Source organism: Gekko japonicus, unplaced genomic scaffold (assembly GCF_001447785.1).
Source record: "Gekko japonicus isolate JY-2015 unplaced genomic scaffold, Gekko_japonicus_V1.1 scaffold3967, whole genome shotgun sequence".
Classification (NCBI taxonomy): domain Eukaryota; kingdom Metazoa; phylum Chordata; class Lepidosauria; order Squamata; family Gekkonidae; genus Gekko; species Gekko japonicus.
Genome location: NW_015169906.1, coordinates 83,138 through 101,669, shown reverse-complemented (window position 1 = coordinate 101,669; position 18,532 = coordinate 83,138). Strand labels below are relative to the sequence as shown.

General features: G+C 47.9%; 1 protein-coding gene across 1 annotated transcript; it reads left to right on the top strand.

Annotated features, from left to right (window-relative positions):
* Window positions 1-710: 710 nt before the first annotated feature.
* Window positions 711-18,481, top strand: LOC107115744 (zinc finger protein with KRAB and SCAN domains 8-like). The gene is made up of 6 exons (XM_015417507.1): window positions 711-1,340; window positions 1,647-1,746; window positions 2,627-3,049; window positions 3,261-3,422; window positions 3,873-4,062; window positions 18,445-18,481. The coding sequence occupies exons 1-6, from the start codon at window positions 711-713 to the stop codon at window positions 18,479-18,481; spliced, it is 1,542 nt and encodes a 513-aa protein (XP_015272993.1).
* Window positions 18,482-18,532: the final 51 nt, after the last annotated feature.

Sequence of the window (18,532 nt, the reverse complement as noted above, 5' to 3'; positions counted from 1 at the left end):
AAAGAGTGGGATTTCCTAGACAGGACACAGAAGGGCAGTCTTCTTTCTGTTACAGGAATTCTTAGGTTCTCACCTTTTGATCTTGACAGGGGGAGGTGAGTTTCCAAGCTCCCTGGGTTGAATTTTGAAAATTTTTAAAAAAATAAATCACAGTGTTAGCATTTAATAAAACTGTAGACGTTCAAATTCACACTAATACAGTTTTTTTCATATAATTTGTTTATATACATGTAGGAAAATCAGGAGGAAACATTGTACCTAGGGATGCCAGCCTCCAGGTGGGACCAGGAGATCCCCAGGAATTACAGCTCATCTCCAGACAACAGAGACCAGTTCCCCTGGAGAAAGTGGATGCTTTGGAGAGTGGACTCTATGGCACTGTACCCCATTGAAATCCCTGTCCTCCCCAAATCTCCAGGACTTCCCCAACCTGGGTCTGGCAACCATATCCCCCACCAGTGGCCAGTGGGCACCTGCCAACCCTAATTGTACCGGAACTTGACCACTCCTGTCTTTACCATTTCCTTCTTGTCTCCAGGAAGAAGCCAAGTCTGGAAGACAATAAATATCCCAGAGTTTTCTGCCATCCAGCAACATAACTGAGGGATCATTCAAAGATAAAAATGGAGAAGCAAGACCTTTCAGCCCCCAAAACAGAGGAAGTATTACAGGAAAGAAGAAAAACTCCTCATGTCCTCCAGGCTGGAAATATGAATGGATTCCTGGAAAGGAGACTAGGAGATCTGATGAATCAACACTCAGGGGGTGGTTCCCTTACGCAGTGGGAAGCCCAGTGGCAGGAATTCCTCAGGACGTTGGAGAACCCTCAGTTTGGATGGGGAATCCCCCCCTTGCCAGAGAAACCTTCACCCTGGGAGGATGCCAAGGCCTTTCTGGCCTCCTTCGAGCAAGTGGCTGAAGCCTGTTGGTGGCCCAAAGAAGAATGGGGGATTCGACTCCTGCCGGCCCTCAGTGGAGAAGCTGAGAAGGCCTTGAACCATCTGGATGTCAGTGACAGAGAGGATTATGGGAAGGTGAAGGCAGCCATCTTGCGAGGGGAAGCCCTGAGCCGGGAGAAGCAGCGTCAAGAATTCCGGGGTTTCTGCTACCAGGAGGCTGAGGGGCCACAGGGGGCTTACAGCCGACTGCGGGAAATGTGCCGCGGGTGGCTGAGAGTGGAGAATCACAGCAAGGAGCAGATCCTGGAGCTCTTGATCCTGGAGCAGCTGCTGAGCGTCCTTCCCCCGGAGATCCAGAACCGGGTGAGGGAGAGCGGCCCCGAGAGCTGCTCCCAGGCGGTGGCCCTGGCCGAGGAGTTCCTCTTGAGGCAGGAGAAGCAGGTGAGGCCCTTTTGTTCTGTGGGCCCTGAAGGCAGGAGGACCTGGGGTAGAGCCAGGAATGAGACCTCCCTCCATCTCAGTGGGGAGAAGGGGAACGCGTGGGATTGATGGGCTGGTCTGTTGTCTCCTTTCTGTGGAAATTCAGTCCATCTGAATTGGAGGAAGGCGACACCGCCTCTCAGTCTGGGACTGCATCCTGAGTTCTGCCTGGTACATACCAATGTAGCTGCTAAGTTTAAGGCAGAGGACAGAACTCGTCCCAGCTCTTTCACTGTACCCTGAAAGCGTCCCTCTCTGCTGTTCCAGGTGCCCTTGGAGGAGGCAGGCCGGGCTCTGTCCAAGAGCGAGTGGAGGCAGCTCCCGATGGACATCAAGGAAGAGGAGGACGGAGAGGCCATCTTGCGGGGTAAAGAGGGAGGCTGGCCTTCTGGGGCCTGAGATCGGGAAGTCTTGGAAGCTCCTTCTAGGGCTGAGCTCAACGGTGGGTCCTTCTGTCCCTTCAAGGGCTGCTCAGGCTAGAGTGGAAGAATTAAATGCAAAAACACTCCCCAAATTAAAGATGTTAGAAGAATCCCGCTGAATGAGACCCAAGGCTCATCTGACTCTTTCCGATGGTGGGTGGCCTGTTAGATGCCTCCAGGAAGCGCACACACACACTCCCAGTGATCACAAAGGGATTGGGACCTGCCTATTTTTTGCCCTCCCCCCTTCAGTAAACAGGCATTCATTGGCATTCTGCCCCTGACCGTGGAGGTTGCATGAAGAGAGGATGGCTATTAGCTACAGAGATTTCACAGGGCAGCTATCTCCTGCCTCTTGTGTTACGCTTGGAGGGGAAGCCTGCTCCTTCATGGTTGGGATGTTTGAGAACATTCTGTGACCACCCCATGTTTCTTGTGATCAACAGTAACGTTTCAATAATTTCTGCTTAGTAAAAGAAAACAGAGAAGTGTGAAGGTTCCCTTTGAACTGTGAGAATCATTTGCTCAGGCCCCGTCCCATCCCTCGCAGCAAACCTGTCCATTGTGAGGATGGAGGAAAAAATCGTTAACTCCTCTTGTCCTTCAAGTGCATATGGGGGATTTGGGGGAGGGGGTGAAAGGCAAAAGAAAAAATGGTTCTGTTGTAGAGTCTGACTGGGGGAAAAGTGTGACCACCTATTGACTGGGAGGGGGGGCAGGAGGAGACATAAATCAAGATATAAATACATCAGTTCAGAATGGCAAATTTGAGACTTGGTTTATCGGTATCTAGTGGTAATGAGATCTCTCTTGTTATTTTAGTAGATCATATACAGGAGAATGCTGATGATATGGGACAACAGAGCTGGTTATTAGAAAAACCCAAGGATGGCGAGACTGAAGGGAGCTTCAGGAATCAAGTAGAACCCCCAAACCAGGTGAAAAATGACATCGTTGAAAGTAGTGATAAACCCATTCCTTGCCAAGAAGAAGAATTCCTGGAAATCGAAAACCAAGAAGAAAAGCCAACCCAACACTGTCAGAACCAAGGCCTCAGTGCTCATGAGAGAATCCACATCAAGGAAAAACTAAATGGAAGTGTGGCGTTTGGACAGAGCATCAGTCAGAGCATGGACATTGTTTCACATGAGGAAATTCGCTTGAGAGAGAAACAATATAACTGTGCAGAGTGTGGAAAGAGCTTCAGTTGGAAAACAGCCCTTATTTCACATCTACGAATTCACTCAGGTGAGGAGGAGCTGTATAAAATACTAAAGAGGATGGAATGATCTTCTCTGATGCAGCAGGTTTCAATGTATATTTAAAATGTCCATTAATGTACATGTCAATGTATAGCAGGAAGAAGCCACTGAAATATTTTGGGCATGGAAAGAACTTCAAGTGGAGATCAGACCTCTTTGCGTGGATGCTAATGAGATCTCTCTCTTTATTCCCACAGGGGATGATCAAGAGGATGAGGAAGATGAGGAACTGCATCAGCTATCACCAGATAAAGTCAAGAACGAAGAGTTTAAAGGAAACTTCAGGAATCGAGGCGGACCCAAGACACAGGAGGAAAGCCGTGCAGTGGAGAAGATGGATGATTCCATTCCTTTACAAAGTGGGGATTTCTGTGGCATAATTCATGTGGGGACAGAACCATATAAATGCTCCATGTGTGAAATGAACTTTTTAAACCAAACTCAGTATAATATACATATGCAAATGCACAGTGGAAAAATGCCACATGAGTGCTCGGAGTGTGGGAAGAGCTTTCTTCACAGAACAGAGTTCCTAAGACATCAAAGAATCCATACAGGGGAGAAACTGCATAAATGTTTGGAGTGTGGAAAGTTCTTCCGTCAAAGGGGTAAGCTGGTTATCCATCAAAGAATGCACACAGGGGAAAAACCACATAAATGTTCAGAGAGCAGCAAGGGTTTTAGTTCTCTCTCAAACCTTATACGCTCCAAAATAAGTAAATCAAAGGAAAAACCACATAAATGTTTCGAGTGCGGCAAGGATTTTTGTTCTCTCTCAAACCTTACACGCCATGAAATTATTCATTCAGAAGAAAAACCATATAAATGCTTGGAGTGTGGAAAGAGCTTCATTAGGAGAGCACACCTTGAACAACATCAAAGAAGTCACACAGGGGAGAAACCATTTGAATGCTCAGAGTGTGGAAGAAGATTTCTTCAGAAGGCACACCTTTTTCGGCATCAGAGAGTCCACACGAGAAAAACCCACACATCTGCTCAGTCTGGGACAAGACCTTCTCCTGTATTTCACACATTAACGACAACCACAGAATCCTCACATGGTTGAAATCATGTCTATTTGTTGTACATCAAAGATGCACACAAAGGAGAAATTGTATAAACACTCAGAGTGCAAAAAGAGCTTTAGCCATGGTAGAAGCATTACTTGAAATCAAAGAAGAACACCAAGGATTTGCTATGTGTGTGAAAGGAGATTGAAGACCAGCTCATCCCTTTTTCATCGCCAAGAAATCCACAGGCGAGAAACCTCATGAATGAAGAGCTTTAGACACCCAATTGTATAAACACTCAGAGTGCAAAAAGAGCTTTAGCCATGGTAGAAGCATTACTTGAAATCAAAGAGACCTCCTAAGGGGAAAAGGAAGAACACCAAGGATTTGCTATGTGTGTTGAAGGAGATTCAAGACCAGCTCATCCCTTTTTCGCCAAGAAATCCACAGGCGAGAAACCTCATGAACGAAGAGCTTTAGACACCCTAGCATTTCTGAACAAATCCACACCAAAACCCTCTGCCCACAACCCCTCTGCAAACTGACTGAACTTGTGGAGAGTGGGTATAGGACCATCTATGCAAGGGGATGTATTCATTCATTCATATGCTTCCACCCCACAATTGTGGACACTGCTCTCTGTATGTTTCTGAAAGCAGGGTGGGAGGGAACATACCAGTGGATGCTTCCTCCACGCGGGAAGGCCATGCTCATGACATTGCAGAGCTAGAAAAAGTACAGAGGAGGGCAACCGAGACGATTAGAGGGTTGGAGCACCTTCCCTATGAGGAAAGGCTCGCTCAGGTCCTGCAAACTGAGGACCAGGGGTCATTTCCTGCAGGAGTGCACAGGAGCGGAGCGCTGGCAGTAAAGAGCCCAGGGGGCGGGCACATGCAACAAGCCCCGCCCCCTGCTTCCAGCAGCCCTGGGCCATGAGGAGCATGAAGCAGCCAGGTAAGTTGCAGTGGGCGTTGCCCTCTGGCACACTTCCGGTGATGTCAGGGGGTGTGGCATATGCAAATAAGTTATGCTAATGAGCTATGCTAATGAGCTCTTCCACCTCTTTTTCTACGAAATGACCCCTGCTGAGGACCATGGCTTCCTTTTTTTTTAGAAAGGGCTGCCAACCTCCAGGTAGCCCCTGGAGATTGCCCACTATTGCCATTGATCTTTGGAAGGTGGACTCTATGGCACTGTAACCTGAAGAGGTCCCTCCGCTCCCCAACCCCACACTCCCCAGGCTCTACCTCCAAAATCCCCAAGTATTTCCCGACTCAGAGCTGGCAACCCTATTGATAGAGCCTCAAACGGGAGGAAAAAGCCAACAGACGAAATCTTGACCCTGGGTTAGGAGATCTTCGTTGCCAGTTTGGGGTTTCTGGACACGGAGACCATCAAGGCACTCATTTGGGCCTTGGTTAAAGGGCTCGTTGTTGATGTTTGGAAGGTGTAGAGCCTTTCCTAGGCACGGGGCAAAGGTTGCCTGGCCTTTCAGGTCTGGCCTTGTACTCCTTTGGCCTTAGAAGAGGGGCCCAAAGTTCAACCAAATTTTCCACTGGCTGATCATACCGCTGAGCATGAATAGAGAAGAGGAGACAGGATTTATACCCCGCCCTTCACTCGGAGTCTCAGAGCGGCTTACAGACTCCTTTCCCTTCCCCTCCCCACAACAGACACCCTGTGAGGTGTGGGGCTGAGAGAACTTTGAGAGAACAGCTCTTGTCAGAACTATGGCTTGAAAAGATAGCGCCACAAGAACTGTGTAAAGTGCGCTCAATATTTCTTTAACAATAGCAATAATATTATAAATATGAAAATTACAAAAATGATACTAATACACTCAAATTGTAAATCCAGTTGTAGAAGATAACAAAGACGGCGGGACGGTGGTCTCCGGAATGTGATGCCGTTTCGACAACGTCTTCTGACCAAGAATCTATAAACTTATACATGATATAATACATATGAACATTAGTACTTACATCTTAGTACTTACATCTTAGGTAATTGTACAGCAAAATTTAAAATACACTTGGTACAAAACCTTACTGGCTTGCCCAAGGTCATCCAGCCAGGTGCAAGCGGAGGAGTGGGGAATCAAACCCGGTTCTCCCAGATTAGAGTCCGCGCACTTAACCACTACACCAAACTGGCTCTCCTTGTCAGCACCACTGAGCAGCCACAACTAGGGTTGCCAGGTCCCCCCTGCCACCCGCAGGGGATGAGGGGGTAGGGTTGTCAGATCCAGTATGGGAAACTCCTAGAGATTTGGAGCCTGGGAAGGGACCCCAGCGGGGTACAAGACCTCCAAAGCATCCATTTTCTCCAGTGGAATTGGTCTCTGTCGTCTGGCGATAAGCTGTAGTTCTGGGGGCTGGCATCTCTAGCCACAACTCTGCATTGGGAAATTCCTGGAAATTTGAGGTGAGCCCTGGGCAGGGCTGGGTTGTGGGGAGGAGGGGCCTCGGCAGGGTATAATGTTGTGGAGTCTACCTTCCAAAGCAGCCATTTTCTCCAAGGCCAGCACGGTGTAGTAGTTAAGAGCAGCAAACGCTAATCTGGAGAACTAAGTTCGATTCCCCGCTTCTCCTGGTGCCAAAGGGTTAAGAAGCAGACAAAGCTGCATTTCCTAGACAGGATGCAAACAAAGGGAGGAAACAAACACGCAAGTCCGCCAACTTCCTGCTTTTTTGGATTTTTTGCTTTGCTTCTATAACTTCTATTTAATTCACGGAGCAATATCAAATAAATATATTTTTTTAAATTAAAGAACCCAGAGAGTTCGTGAGCCAGTTTGGTGTAGAGGTTAAGTGCACGGACTCTAATCTGGGAGAACCGGGTTTGATTCCCCTCTCCTCCACTTTCACCTGCTGGATGACCTTGGGTCAGTCACAAGCTCTGGCACAGCTGTCCTTGAAAAAGAGCAGTTTCTGTCAGAGTACTCTCAGCCCCACCTACCTCACAGGGTGTCTGTTGTGGGGAGGGGAAGGGAAAGGAGTCTGTAAGCCGCTCTGAGACTCCTTTGGGTAGTGAAGGGCGGGGTATAGATCCAATCTCCTCTTCTTCTACGATAATAGAAAAAAGCAAGAGTCCACCAGCACCTTAAAGACTTATCAAAATTTGGCTAGAAGTGACTCACAAAAGCTCCTACCCTGCCACAAATGTTTTTAGTTTTTAAGGTGCTACTGGACTCTTGCTCTCTTTTGCTGCTACAAACAGACTAACATGGCTACCCATTTTGAAATTAGGGTTGCCAGACCCCAGTTGGGGTGGGGTTTTCCCCAATTCTGGAGGCTCCAATCTGCTGCCGGCCAGCTGGTCAGCAGGTGAAGCCCCATCCCCAAACAGACCCCTCCGTGTCGACGTCATCGGTGCAAAGATGTCACACAGACTTTATGTCATTACGCCAGGCACGTCATGCAGTGACACTCCAGCATTTTGGCTAAAAATCTATGGTAACCATAGAGTTGTTTCCTTAAAAATTTTCAAGCCATTATAAGACTCTCAATCTTACTTGATGGTGTAACTTTTAAGACCAAGGGTCAAGTCCATTGACCCTTGTGTGTATGATTTTGGAATTTTTATATGAGGTGTAATTGGGCCCCTATATGTTTTTTAATTCTTTACAAACACACGTATTTTTATATATTATATATATTAAGTCTTAATTGTTAGCCCTCTACTCAGTTTGAATTACCTTTTTAGGTTCTTGATCCTAGGTTTCAGGGTTAAGTTTGTTTCCCTTTTTTTGTTCACAGTAACTTTCACGATAACATGTAAAATTCCTTAACATTTCTACTTGCATCCTCATGCCCTCCAGTCCCCAAAATTGCGCCTTTCCCCCATTTTGGTGTAGTGGTTCAGAGCAGCGGGCTCTAATGTGGAGAACCGTGTTTGATTCCCCGCTACGCCACATGCAGCCAGCTGGGTGACCTTGGGCCAGTCCCAGTTCTCACAGAAGCTGTTCTCTCAAGAGCTGTTCTCGAAGAGCTCTCTCAGCCCCACGTACCTCACAGGGTGTCTGTTGTGGGGAGAGGAGGGGAAGGAGATTGTAAGCCGCTCTGAGACTCCGAGTGAAAGGTAGGGTATAAACCCGACTCCTCCTCCTCCTTCTCTTCTTCTTCCTTCTTTCTTCTTCCTTCTTCCTTCTTTCTTCTTCCTTCTTCCTTCTCTCTTCTTTCTTCTTCCTTCTTTCTTCTTCTTCTTCTTTATTATACAAAATACCCCAACTCTTTAGCTCAGCACATAATGGACTCAGGGTTACACTTGCAGGAGAGCTGAAGGACCAAGACTGGATCCGGACTGGGGGCTGCCTGGAAGGGTAAAAAGCTGTGTGGGCAGCCCTGTAAGGGAGTCTCTCTGGGTCTCGCATGCGGAGCAGGGCTACCAAGGAGGACGTCAGGCTGTCCCCTTCTCTGCTCCCGAGGAGCACCGCCTGCTCTGGATCCAACCTCTGAAACTGGGGCTGGATTTCCGCCAAGGAGCAGCAGGGGGCTGGTTTTCCCTTTTGTTCTCAGGAACAGATTCCTTCACTGAGCCCCGTAGATCAGACCTCTGGCTAAAAGCACAGGTGCCTGGCAGGCGGGATTGGTGGTTAACTAGCGGCAAGAGGGGGGTGTCACTGCAATATCTGGTACGGCAGGGTGGCTTCAGGTGGGTAGTCCTGTTGGTCTGAAGCAGCAGAACAAAGCCTGAGTCCTTTCGGACCGACAAAGTTTTATTCTGAGCATAAGCTTTCGTGTGCATGCACGCTTTCCCAGATATGTTCAGATTCAGTATCTGATGACGTGTGCATGCACAGGAAAGCTTATACCTAGAATAAAACTTTGTTGGTCTTAAAGGTGCCACTGGACTCAAAACTTTGGTATGGCAGGAGAGGTCGGGGAGTGGGTGGATTGAGCTGGCCCTATGGAGCCCTTTTGCCCAGTCTTGAGAGAGGGGAGGGTTCCTGTGCCCTTTGAGTCCCTGCGAGGACTAAATGCCAGTTGAATCTCTCACCCAGCGTCTTTGGATGCTGGTGGGAGGACTTTTGCTCTCTCGCGTTCACTACTTGTTTGCTCTCTCAGAAATAATCTTTCCTGTGTTATGGTCAATGGGATTCTTCTGGTGCGGGAAGTGATGTGCAAATACAGCCCAAGTGCTGGAGACTCAGGGGTCATCCTTTCCAAGGTGGTGGGGAAGAGTGCTGTTACATAGCATAGGATTCCTGCATGACTATCATGATCTCCCTCCCCCTTCCAGTATTTTATTTGGCTATTGCCTCTGAGCATGAACAGAATGCCCTGCCATCCTTACTAAAGTCAGCCCTTCGGGTCCCGGGAACAGACAGCTGATTTTACTGGCTAGAAGGTGGAGTTCAATGAAAGCCACACTTATTTTTTCCCCCTTTAAGAACAACAACATTAAACACCAGTTATGTCTACTAAAGCGGGGTGTCAAGAAACGGGTCCCTTTAAGCCATTCCTGGCTAAATTCAAAGCCGGCACAGCCCAGGCCCCGGGGCTGGCACCAGCCTGTGACATCATTGGCAGGCACAGTTAAAGGCAGGGTGTCAAGAAACTGGTTCCTTTAAACAGTTTCTTGTTCAAACAAGTGGTTCAGGCTGAGGCCTAGAAAAGATGGGAGGTTCTTTCTCTGAAACACAGCTCAAACTGCTTGTAGCTCCAAAGACTCAGATAAGGGAGATGAGAGGGAACCCAGGTACTGGCCATCCCATTAGGCCTGGAAGTTTCAAGGATACAAGAATCGACTTCTTCATATTCCATCACATTAGTGCCTGAGCTCATGGGTGGGAGATCCAGCTAAGGTGATATCCGACCGTGGTACTCAATTTGTTTCTAAGTTTTGGAGGGAATTAATGAAAATTATGGGGGTGGAACAGGGTTTGAGCAGCGCTTACCACCCAGTTGCAGTTATTCCTAACAATGTCTTGTTCTGGTTGAACCAACGCTTTGAAATAAACCTTGCTTTGCTTTTGAACGTGGAGTTATTTTGAATGCTTGGGATCCAACATAATGTGGAGAACCGTGTTTGATTCCCCGCTACTCCACATGCAGCCAGCTGGGTGACCTTGGGCCAGTCCCAGTTCTCACAGAGCTGTTCTCTCAAGAGCTGTTCACGAAGAGCTCTCTCAGCCCCACCTACCTCACAGGGTGTCTGTTGTGGGGAGAGGAGGGGAAGGAGATTGTAAGCCGCTCTGAGACTCCGAGTGAAAGGTAGGGTATAAACCCGACTCTTATTATTATCATTATTATTATTTGTTATAAGAAATGCCCCAAGTCTTTAGCTCAGCATAATGGACTCAGGGTTACACTTGAGCTGAAGGACTGAGACTGGATCTGGACTGGGGGCTGCCTGGAAGGGTAAAAAGCTGTGTGGGCAGCCCTGCAAGGGAGTCTCTCTGGGTCTCGTGTGCCGAGCAGGGCTACCAAGGAGGACGTCAGGCTGGCCCCTTCTCTGCTCCCGAGGAGCACCGCCTGCTCTGGATCCAACCTCTGAAACTGGGGCTGGATTTCCGCCAAGGAGCAGCAGGGGGCCGGTTTTCCCTTCTGTTCCCAGGAACAGATTCCTTCACTGAGCCCCATAGATCAGATTCCTTCACTGAGCCCCGTAGATCAGACCTCTGGCTAAAAGCACAGGTGCGCCTGGCAGGCTGGATTGGTGGCTAACTAGCGGCAAAGGGGGGGGTCACTGCAATATCTGGTATGGCAGGGTGGCTTCAGGGGGGTAGTCCTGTTGGTCTGAAGCAGCAGAACAAAGCCCGAGTCCTTTCTGACCAACAAAGTTTTATTCTGTATAAGCTTTCGTGTGCATGCACACTTTTCCAGATATGTTCAGATTCAGTATCTGATGACGTGTGCATGCACAGGAAAGCTTATACCGAGAATAAAACTTTGTTGGTCTTAAAGGTGCCACTGGACTCAAAACTTTGGTATGGCAGGATAAGTCATTGTGTATGGCAGGAGAAGTTGGGGAGTGGGTGGATTGAGCTGGCCCTAGGGAGCCCTTTTGCCCAGTCTTGAGAGAGAGGAGGGTTGTTCCTGTGCCCTTTGAGTCCCTGCGAGGGCTAAATGCCAGTTGAATCTCTCACCTAGCGTCTTTGGATGCTGGTGGGAGGACTTTTGCTCTCTCGCGTTCACTACTTGTTTGTTCTCTCAGAAATAATCTTTCCTGTGTTATGGTCAATGGGATTCTTCTGGTGCGGGAAGAGATGTGCGAATACAGCCCAAGTGCTGGAGACTCAGGGGTCATCCTTTCCAAGGTGGTGGGGGAGAGTGCTGTTACAGAGCATAGGATTCCTGCATGACTATCATGATCTCCCTCCCCCTTCCAGAATTTTATTTGGCTCTTGCCTCTGAGCATGAACAGAATGCCCTGCCATCCTTACTAAAGCCAGCCCTTCCAGTCCCGGGAACAGAGGGCTGATTTTACTAGCGGAGTTAAATGAAAGCCACACTTATTTTTTTCCCCTTTAAGAACAACAACATTAAACACCAGTTATGTCTACTAAAGCGGGGTGTCAAGAAAGGGAGAAAGTGGGGTGTCAAGAAACTGGTTCCTTTAAGCCATTCCTGGCTAAATTCAAGCAATGGCTCATGCTGAGGCCTAGTTAAGAAAATCATGACATTTTCTCTCTCTGAGAACTTTGGGTCAAACTGCTTTTAGCTTCAAAGAGTCAGATAAGAGAAATGGGAGGCAACCCAGATGCTGGGCAGACCATTAGGCCGGGCAGTTTCAAGGGCCACAAGAATCTAGAGGATGCATTCCATCTCTGCAGAAAAGAGCAAGAGTCCAGAAACACCTTAAAGACTAACAAAATTTGTGGCAGGGGAGGAGCTGTCATGAGCCACTGCTGACTTCTTCACATTCTATCACATTAGTGCCCAAGCTCATGGGTGGGAGAAGGTGTTTGCTTAATTGGATGTGATGCAGCTGTGGAATGTTTGGTCTAATGAGCAAACTCTCCTGATTGGGTGAGTCACCTGATTAGCAATATAACTGATGGGTTAAGTTACATTATTTGCTTGGTCAGCTAGTACCATGCCAACACTGGGTCACTGAGATGAAAGGAACTTAAGAGAAGTCATGTTGCTGTAGTAGTTAGGAGCATGGACTCTGGGAGAACCGGGTTTGATTCCCCAGACCTTCACATGCAGCTGCTGGTGTGACTATGGGTCAGTTACAAGTTGTTTCAGAGCTGTTCTCTGAGGAGCAGTCCTTGAAAGAGCTCTCACCTACCTCACAGGGTGTCTGTTGTGGGGAGGGGAAAGGGAAAGGAGATCGTAAGCCACTCTGAGACTCCTTTGAGTAGTGAAGGGCGGGGTATAAATCCAATCTCCTCTTTTTCTTCCAGTCCAACATTGTGTCGCACAGTGGCCAAAACCCAGGTACCAGGAAACCCAGGAAAGACCATTCATTCTAGTTCTATTTTTGTTCTGGATTAGATCTGACTTTGGGACACTTCTTGGTTCTGTGGGGGTCATACTGACTGGAACTCTTGTCTTGGCTTTTGAAACCCTATTGAGCTCAGTCTTGCTGGGTGACACCTGAATCTTGAATCAATGCTTGTATATGTGCTTAGCTTAGATTTATAAATTGATTATTTTTGTATTATCTGTTCACTGCTCTTTTATTGTATATTCCCACATGTTCTTTTAATAAATTGCTTTAATTATATCTTTTGATTATTTTTGTATTATCTGTTCACTGCTCTTTTATTGTATATTCCCACATGTTCTTTTAATAAATCGCTTTAATTATATCTTGTGGTGTTCTTGGGTTTTTGGGGCTTCAATTGGAATCTCGTACTTGATCCCATATTGACTACAGCTACCAGAGTAATTGTTTTTTTGCAACTCACCTTATATTTTTTTTATTTGCACTATAAGGGGGCTGCAGATGAGATACACGGGAACTTAGATCCCGACAGCTGAAATCTGGCTAACGGGAATGAGAGTTGGGTTTTGGTGAGCAGTTGTTGATTTTGCCCATTTGTAGGTTGGCTCCTGAAGAAGGCCTTGCTAGGATGAGTGAAGCTGTTGTGGCAGTCAGAGCATATGGAGAAAGATTGTCTTGCAGATATGAGGAAAGGGAACCTTTACCTTTACCTTACCAGAGTAATTGTTCTTTTGCAACTCACCTTATATTTTTTTATTTGCACTATAAGGGGGCCGCATATGATGTACACGGGAAATTAGATCCCGACAGCTGAAATCTGGCTAACGGGAATGAGAGTTGGGTTTTGGTGAGCAGTTGTTGATTTTGCCCATTTGTAGGTTGGCTCCTGAAGAAGGCCTTGCTAGGATGAGTGAAGCTGTTGTGGCAGTCAGAGCATATGGAGAAAGATTGTCTTGCAGATATGAGGAGTCATTAATTCATAGGGCTGCCATAAATTGGAATCGACTTGATGGCATTTAACACACACACACACTGATATTAGTAGAAAAGAGGAAGAGTCCCGTAGCACCTTAAAGACTAACAAAATATGTGGAAGGGGATGAGCTTTTGTCAGGAACTGCTCACTTTTTCAGATATTTAAGGTGCTCCTGGACGCTTGCCCTTTTCTACTGCTACAGGCAGAATTTACACGGCTACCGATCTTGATACATTTGTATTATACGTATATGTTTGTTTGGTGGGGTAGTCAATGGTTGTTTTGGTCGATGGTAATTGCAAATGTGGCTCTGCACAATTCCTAGGGTTGCCACCCTCCAGATGGGGCCTGGAGTTCTCCCAGAATTATAATTGCTCTCCAGACATCAGATCCGTTCCCCTGGGGAAAAAATGGCTAATAATAATAAGGCAGTGTGTGTAATATAATAATAATAATATACTTTATTGTCATTGTACACAGTACAACGAAATTAAAGGTGCAATCATTACAGTGATCTACAGCCATACACATATGCACTCACACAACCATTCACAACCATCCCATAACTCCCTTAAGGTTCACATTGCAACCTAGGCCGACCCTGCTTAGCTTCTGAGATCTGACGAGATCGGGCTGGCCTGGCAGCTTTGAAGGGTGGATTTGATGGTATGCCGCAGATTCTAAAATCCCTCCACAGGCCTCGCTCCCAAATCTCCAGGAATTTCCCAGGCCTTAGTGGGCAACCCTACAAGTTGTAAGGTAAGTACCAATTCATAGTCGACCTTTGTGATTTCAAGTCAAGGGGAATGTCATGATATAAAACAATGCAGGAAGAACTACACACATCCAACAGTGAATTAGACTGAGTTAGAAAATTAGACACTAAGATTATAATACAAGGAAAATATCATAATGCTCCTATATATATCAATGGTGCGACCTCATTTGGAATACTGTGTGCAGTTCTGGTCACCACACCTTAAAAAGGATATTATAGCTTTGGGAAAAGTGCAGAAAAGGGCAACTCGAATGATAAAGGGGTTGGAACACTTTCCCTATGAGGAACGGTTAAGGCGCTTAGGGCTCTTTAGCTTGGAGAAACGACGACTGAGGGGTGACATGATTGAGGTTTATAAGATTATGCATGGGAAAGAGCAGGTAGAGAAAGAGGTACTTTTCTCCCTTTCTCACAATACAAGAACTCGTGGGCACTCCATGAAATTGCTGAGCGGTCGGGTTAGAACAGATAAAAGGAAGTACTTCTTCACCCAAAGAGTGATTAACACATGGAATTCACTGCCACAGGAGGTGGCGGCGGCTACAAGCATGGACGGCTTCAAGACAGAATTAGATAAGCATATGGAGCAGGGGTCCATTGGTGGCTATTAGCCACCAGGTATAGATAGGATCTCTCAGGCTGGGGCAAGTGATGCTCTGTATTCTTGGTGCTTGGAGGGGGGGCAACAGTGGGAAGGCTTCTAGTGTCCTGGCCCCACTGCTGGACCTCCTGATGGCACCTGTTAGTTTTGGCCTCTGTGTGACAGAGTGTTGGACTGGAAGAGCCATTGGCCTGACCCAACATTGTCTTCTCTTATGTTCTTATGAAAATAAAAGCTGAGCTGCCAAATTGGGGGAAACAGGGCAATCAATAAAGAGTAGAATATAAAGGAATGAAGCAATTGAAACCGACTGGATTTCATAGATGGTAGGCAACCGTCTCTACAGTTATTCTTTACAAATTCTGTGGAGTGAGCTTTTTGGGGAATTTTTCTGGCCTCCTCTGAACTTAGGGTTGCCAGCTCTGGGTTGAGATTTACCTGGAGGTTTTGTGGGTGGGCGGAGCCTGAAAAGGGCAGCGTTTGGGGAGGAGAGGGACTTCAATAGGGTACAGTGCCATAGAGTCCAGCTTTCTGAAACAGCCATTTTCTCAAGGTGGAACTGATCTCTGTCAACTGGAGATCAGTTACTCATTCATTCATTCATTCATTCATTCATTCATTCATTCAATTTATACCCCACTCTCCCCACCAAAGCAGGCTCAGGGCGGCTTTATAATAGCAAATCTCCAGACATCACCTGGAGGTTGGCAGCCCTATCAGAACTTGTGAGTGGCAGCTGTCAGTCTCCATTCCTGAGGTTACAGAGCAAACTTCCCTGGCCAGGAGCTTGTTTAAAATGGGTATGTTGAATTTGCTTCCTTTATTTAAATAGAAAAACTAATTTCTTAAATTACAGAGGATTTTTTCCCCCTTTTACTCCCGTAGCTAGTAAAGAGTTAAGAAGGTGACAGAGCTGCGTTGCCTAGAGAGGGGCAAAGGGAGGAAAGAAACACTGAGTGCGTCTTCCTTTCTCCTCCTCCTCGGGTTTTGGCACCGGCTTTTCTCGCAGGACGATACCTGGAAGGGGAAAGGTCTGTGGGGCGGGGAAGGGGGAGAGTCGCCTCCGGGATGAGCAGCCCTGTGAGGGGGTCTCCCTGGGCCCCACGTGCAGAACAGGGCCGGGAAGGGGGAGGTCAGGGGGGCACCTTCTCTGCCCCCAGGGTGGGTTGCCAGCTCTGGATCTGACCCCTGGGGCTGAAGATCGATCTGCGGGGAGGGGGATCGGGTTTCCCTCCGATCCGAGCACAGATCGCCCCGCGGATCCCTACAGATCAAACCTCTTTTTAAAAGCACAGGAGCGGAGCAGGCTGGATTGGTTTGCAGCTCCAGTAAAAACGCGTGTGGGGATCAATGCAGAATCTGGAATGGCTGAAGAAGGCTGCAGGGGGGGTGGGGAGATGGCCCCATGGAGACTCCCCGCCCCCCCCCCAGAGAGAGGACTGTGCTTCTCCCCTCCAAGCAAGCTGGATCCCACCGGGAGCCCTGGGGAGGGGAAGGGATTGTCCTGTCTCAAAAGAATCTTTTCCTTCTTAGTGTCGGTGGGATTGCTTCACAGCAGGAGGAGGTGTGCAGATGCAGCTCGGGTGCAGGAGATGAGATGAGACCCACCTTAAAGGCTTTAAGGTAAAGTCCCAGATAGAAGCATGGGACTCCCTAAGCTGCTAGCCTGCGTTGTCACCCACACGTGACAGGAAGAGACACTTGGCTTGGCGGGGTTGCATAGTAGGGGATTCCTGAGGGACCATCATGATCTCCACCACCCCCCTTCCAGAATCTTATCTGGCTCTTGCCTCTGAGTGTGTGAACAGAGTACCTTGCACTGTCTTGCAGAGAGATGAAAGGCAATGGGCACATGCAGGGCTTTTTTCCGTAGGAAAAGCCCAGCAGGCACTTATTAGCATAACAGGCCACACCCAACAGCAGGAACTCATTATCATATTAGGCCGCACCCCTGACAGCACAGCTCATTAGCATATTAGGCCACACACCCATGCCTTCCCTTGGGAGCCCGGGCAAGCCCCCCCCCCTGAAGGGAAAGGAAGGCAGTTTAAATTGCCTTCCCTTGGCTTGCCCGAGGCACCACAGCTGCAGGGAGCCTGGGCAAGCCGGTCCTTGGACAGGCCGGGGAAGGCATGGGGAGGCAGAACCTTTCAGGGGCCCCCTGGCCCCCCCACCTCAGAGTCGCGGGGTGTGTGTCGCTCTCCAGGCCTTCCCTCTGTAGCCACACACACAGAGGTTTTGGCTGTAGTGGGTGTGGTCAACTCTGGAGCCAGCCGGAACTCCATTCCTGTGCATGTACGGGAAGGGAGGGTTATCTGTGATGGGAAAGAAGCCATAGCTCAGCGGCAGAGCTGATCCTTTGCACGGAAGAGATCCTTGGTGCTCTCCTTGGCATCTGTTCCCAAACCAACCAAGATAGCATAGCTGGGTGCTACCTTGAGGCTAGACTACTGGATGGCTCTCCACAGGGGACGGGCCTTGAAGACAACTTGGGATATTCAGACATCGCAGAACACTATAGCTCAGTTACTCGCAGGAGTCAGGCAACATGAACCTCTTTAGTAAGTGCTTCGTTGGCTCCTCATTGGCTTCCAGCAGTTCAAGGGGATGGTTATCACTAGGAAGGCTCTTGGTGGTCTGGTACCCACAACTCTTCGGGACAGCCTGTCCCATTACACTGCATGTCTGAAGGTGCCTTCTGTGGAGTCTATCGAGATCAGTCTTGTCTACTCTGACTAAGCTCTCCAGGGTCTCAAGCAGAGGTTTTCACATCACTTCCTGCCTCATCCCTTTAGCTGGAGATGCTGGGGATTGAACCAGGGACCTTCTACACGCAAAGCGGGTGCTCTGCCACCAAGCCGTGACCCCTCTCTGCCAGGTCTGCTAATCAAAGCAGAGCTCTTTGAAGATAAGAACAGAAGAGAAGCCAGTGTTGTATCAGGCCAATGGCCCAGCCAGTCCAACACTCTGTGTCACACGGTGACCAAAAACACCAGGTGCCCCACCAGGAGGTCCAGCTGTGGGGCCAGATGCCATCTTGCAGCTGGATAAGCTTGCATGTTCTCTCTGGCGTCTTTGGTGGAACAGCCTTCCTAATAGTTCACAAACTGTACGAAGGAATTTTTAGAAGGACTTTTCTGTGATGGAATAGAAATCTGCTACCTCGTAATTAGAATCTTAATGTATGGATTTAATGAAGAAGAAGACATAAAATCGTAGTGATACCTTTGGAGACCCAGTTTGCTGTAGTGGTTAGGAGTGCAGACTCTAAATTGGGAGAACTGGGTTTGATTCCCCACTCCTCCACATGCAGCTGTTGGTGTGACCTTGGGTCAGTCACAAGTTCTCTCAGAGCTGTTCTCTCAAGAGCAGTCCTCAAAAGAGCTCTCTCAGCCCCACCTTCCTCACAGAGTGTCTGTTGTGGGGAGGGGAAGGGAAAGGTGATTGTAAACTGCTCTGAGATTCCGAGTGAAGGGCAGGGTATAAATCCAGTCTCTTCTTCTTTTTGCATATAATTAGTGTATCTGGTTAGAAAAACCATGCTGGGGCCATTAAATCATAGGCTGATTGATCAAGTTGTGTCTCTTCTGTCTCTTCCCCATATTTTTCTTTTCTCCAGGGAGAAGCTCAGTGTGGAAGACGAGAACATGTTCTAAAGTTTTCAGTCATGGAGCACCAACTCTGAGTGATTATTCAGAGCCAGAAAT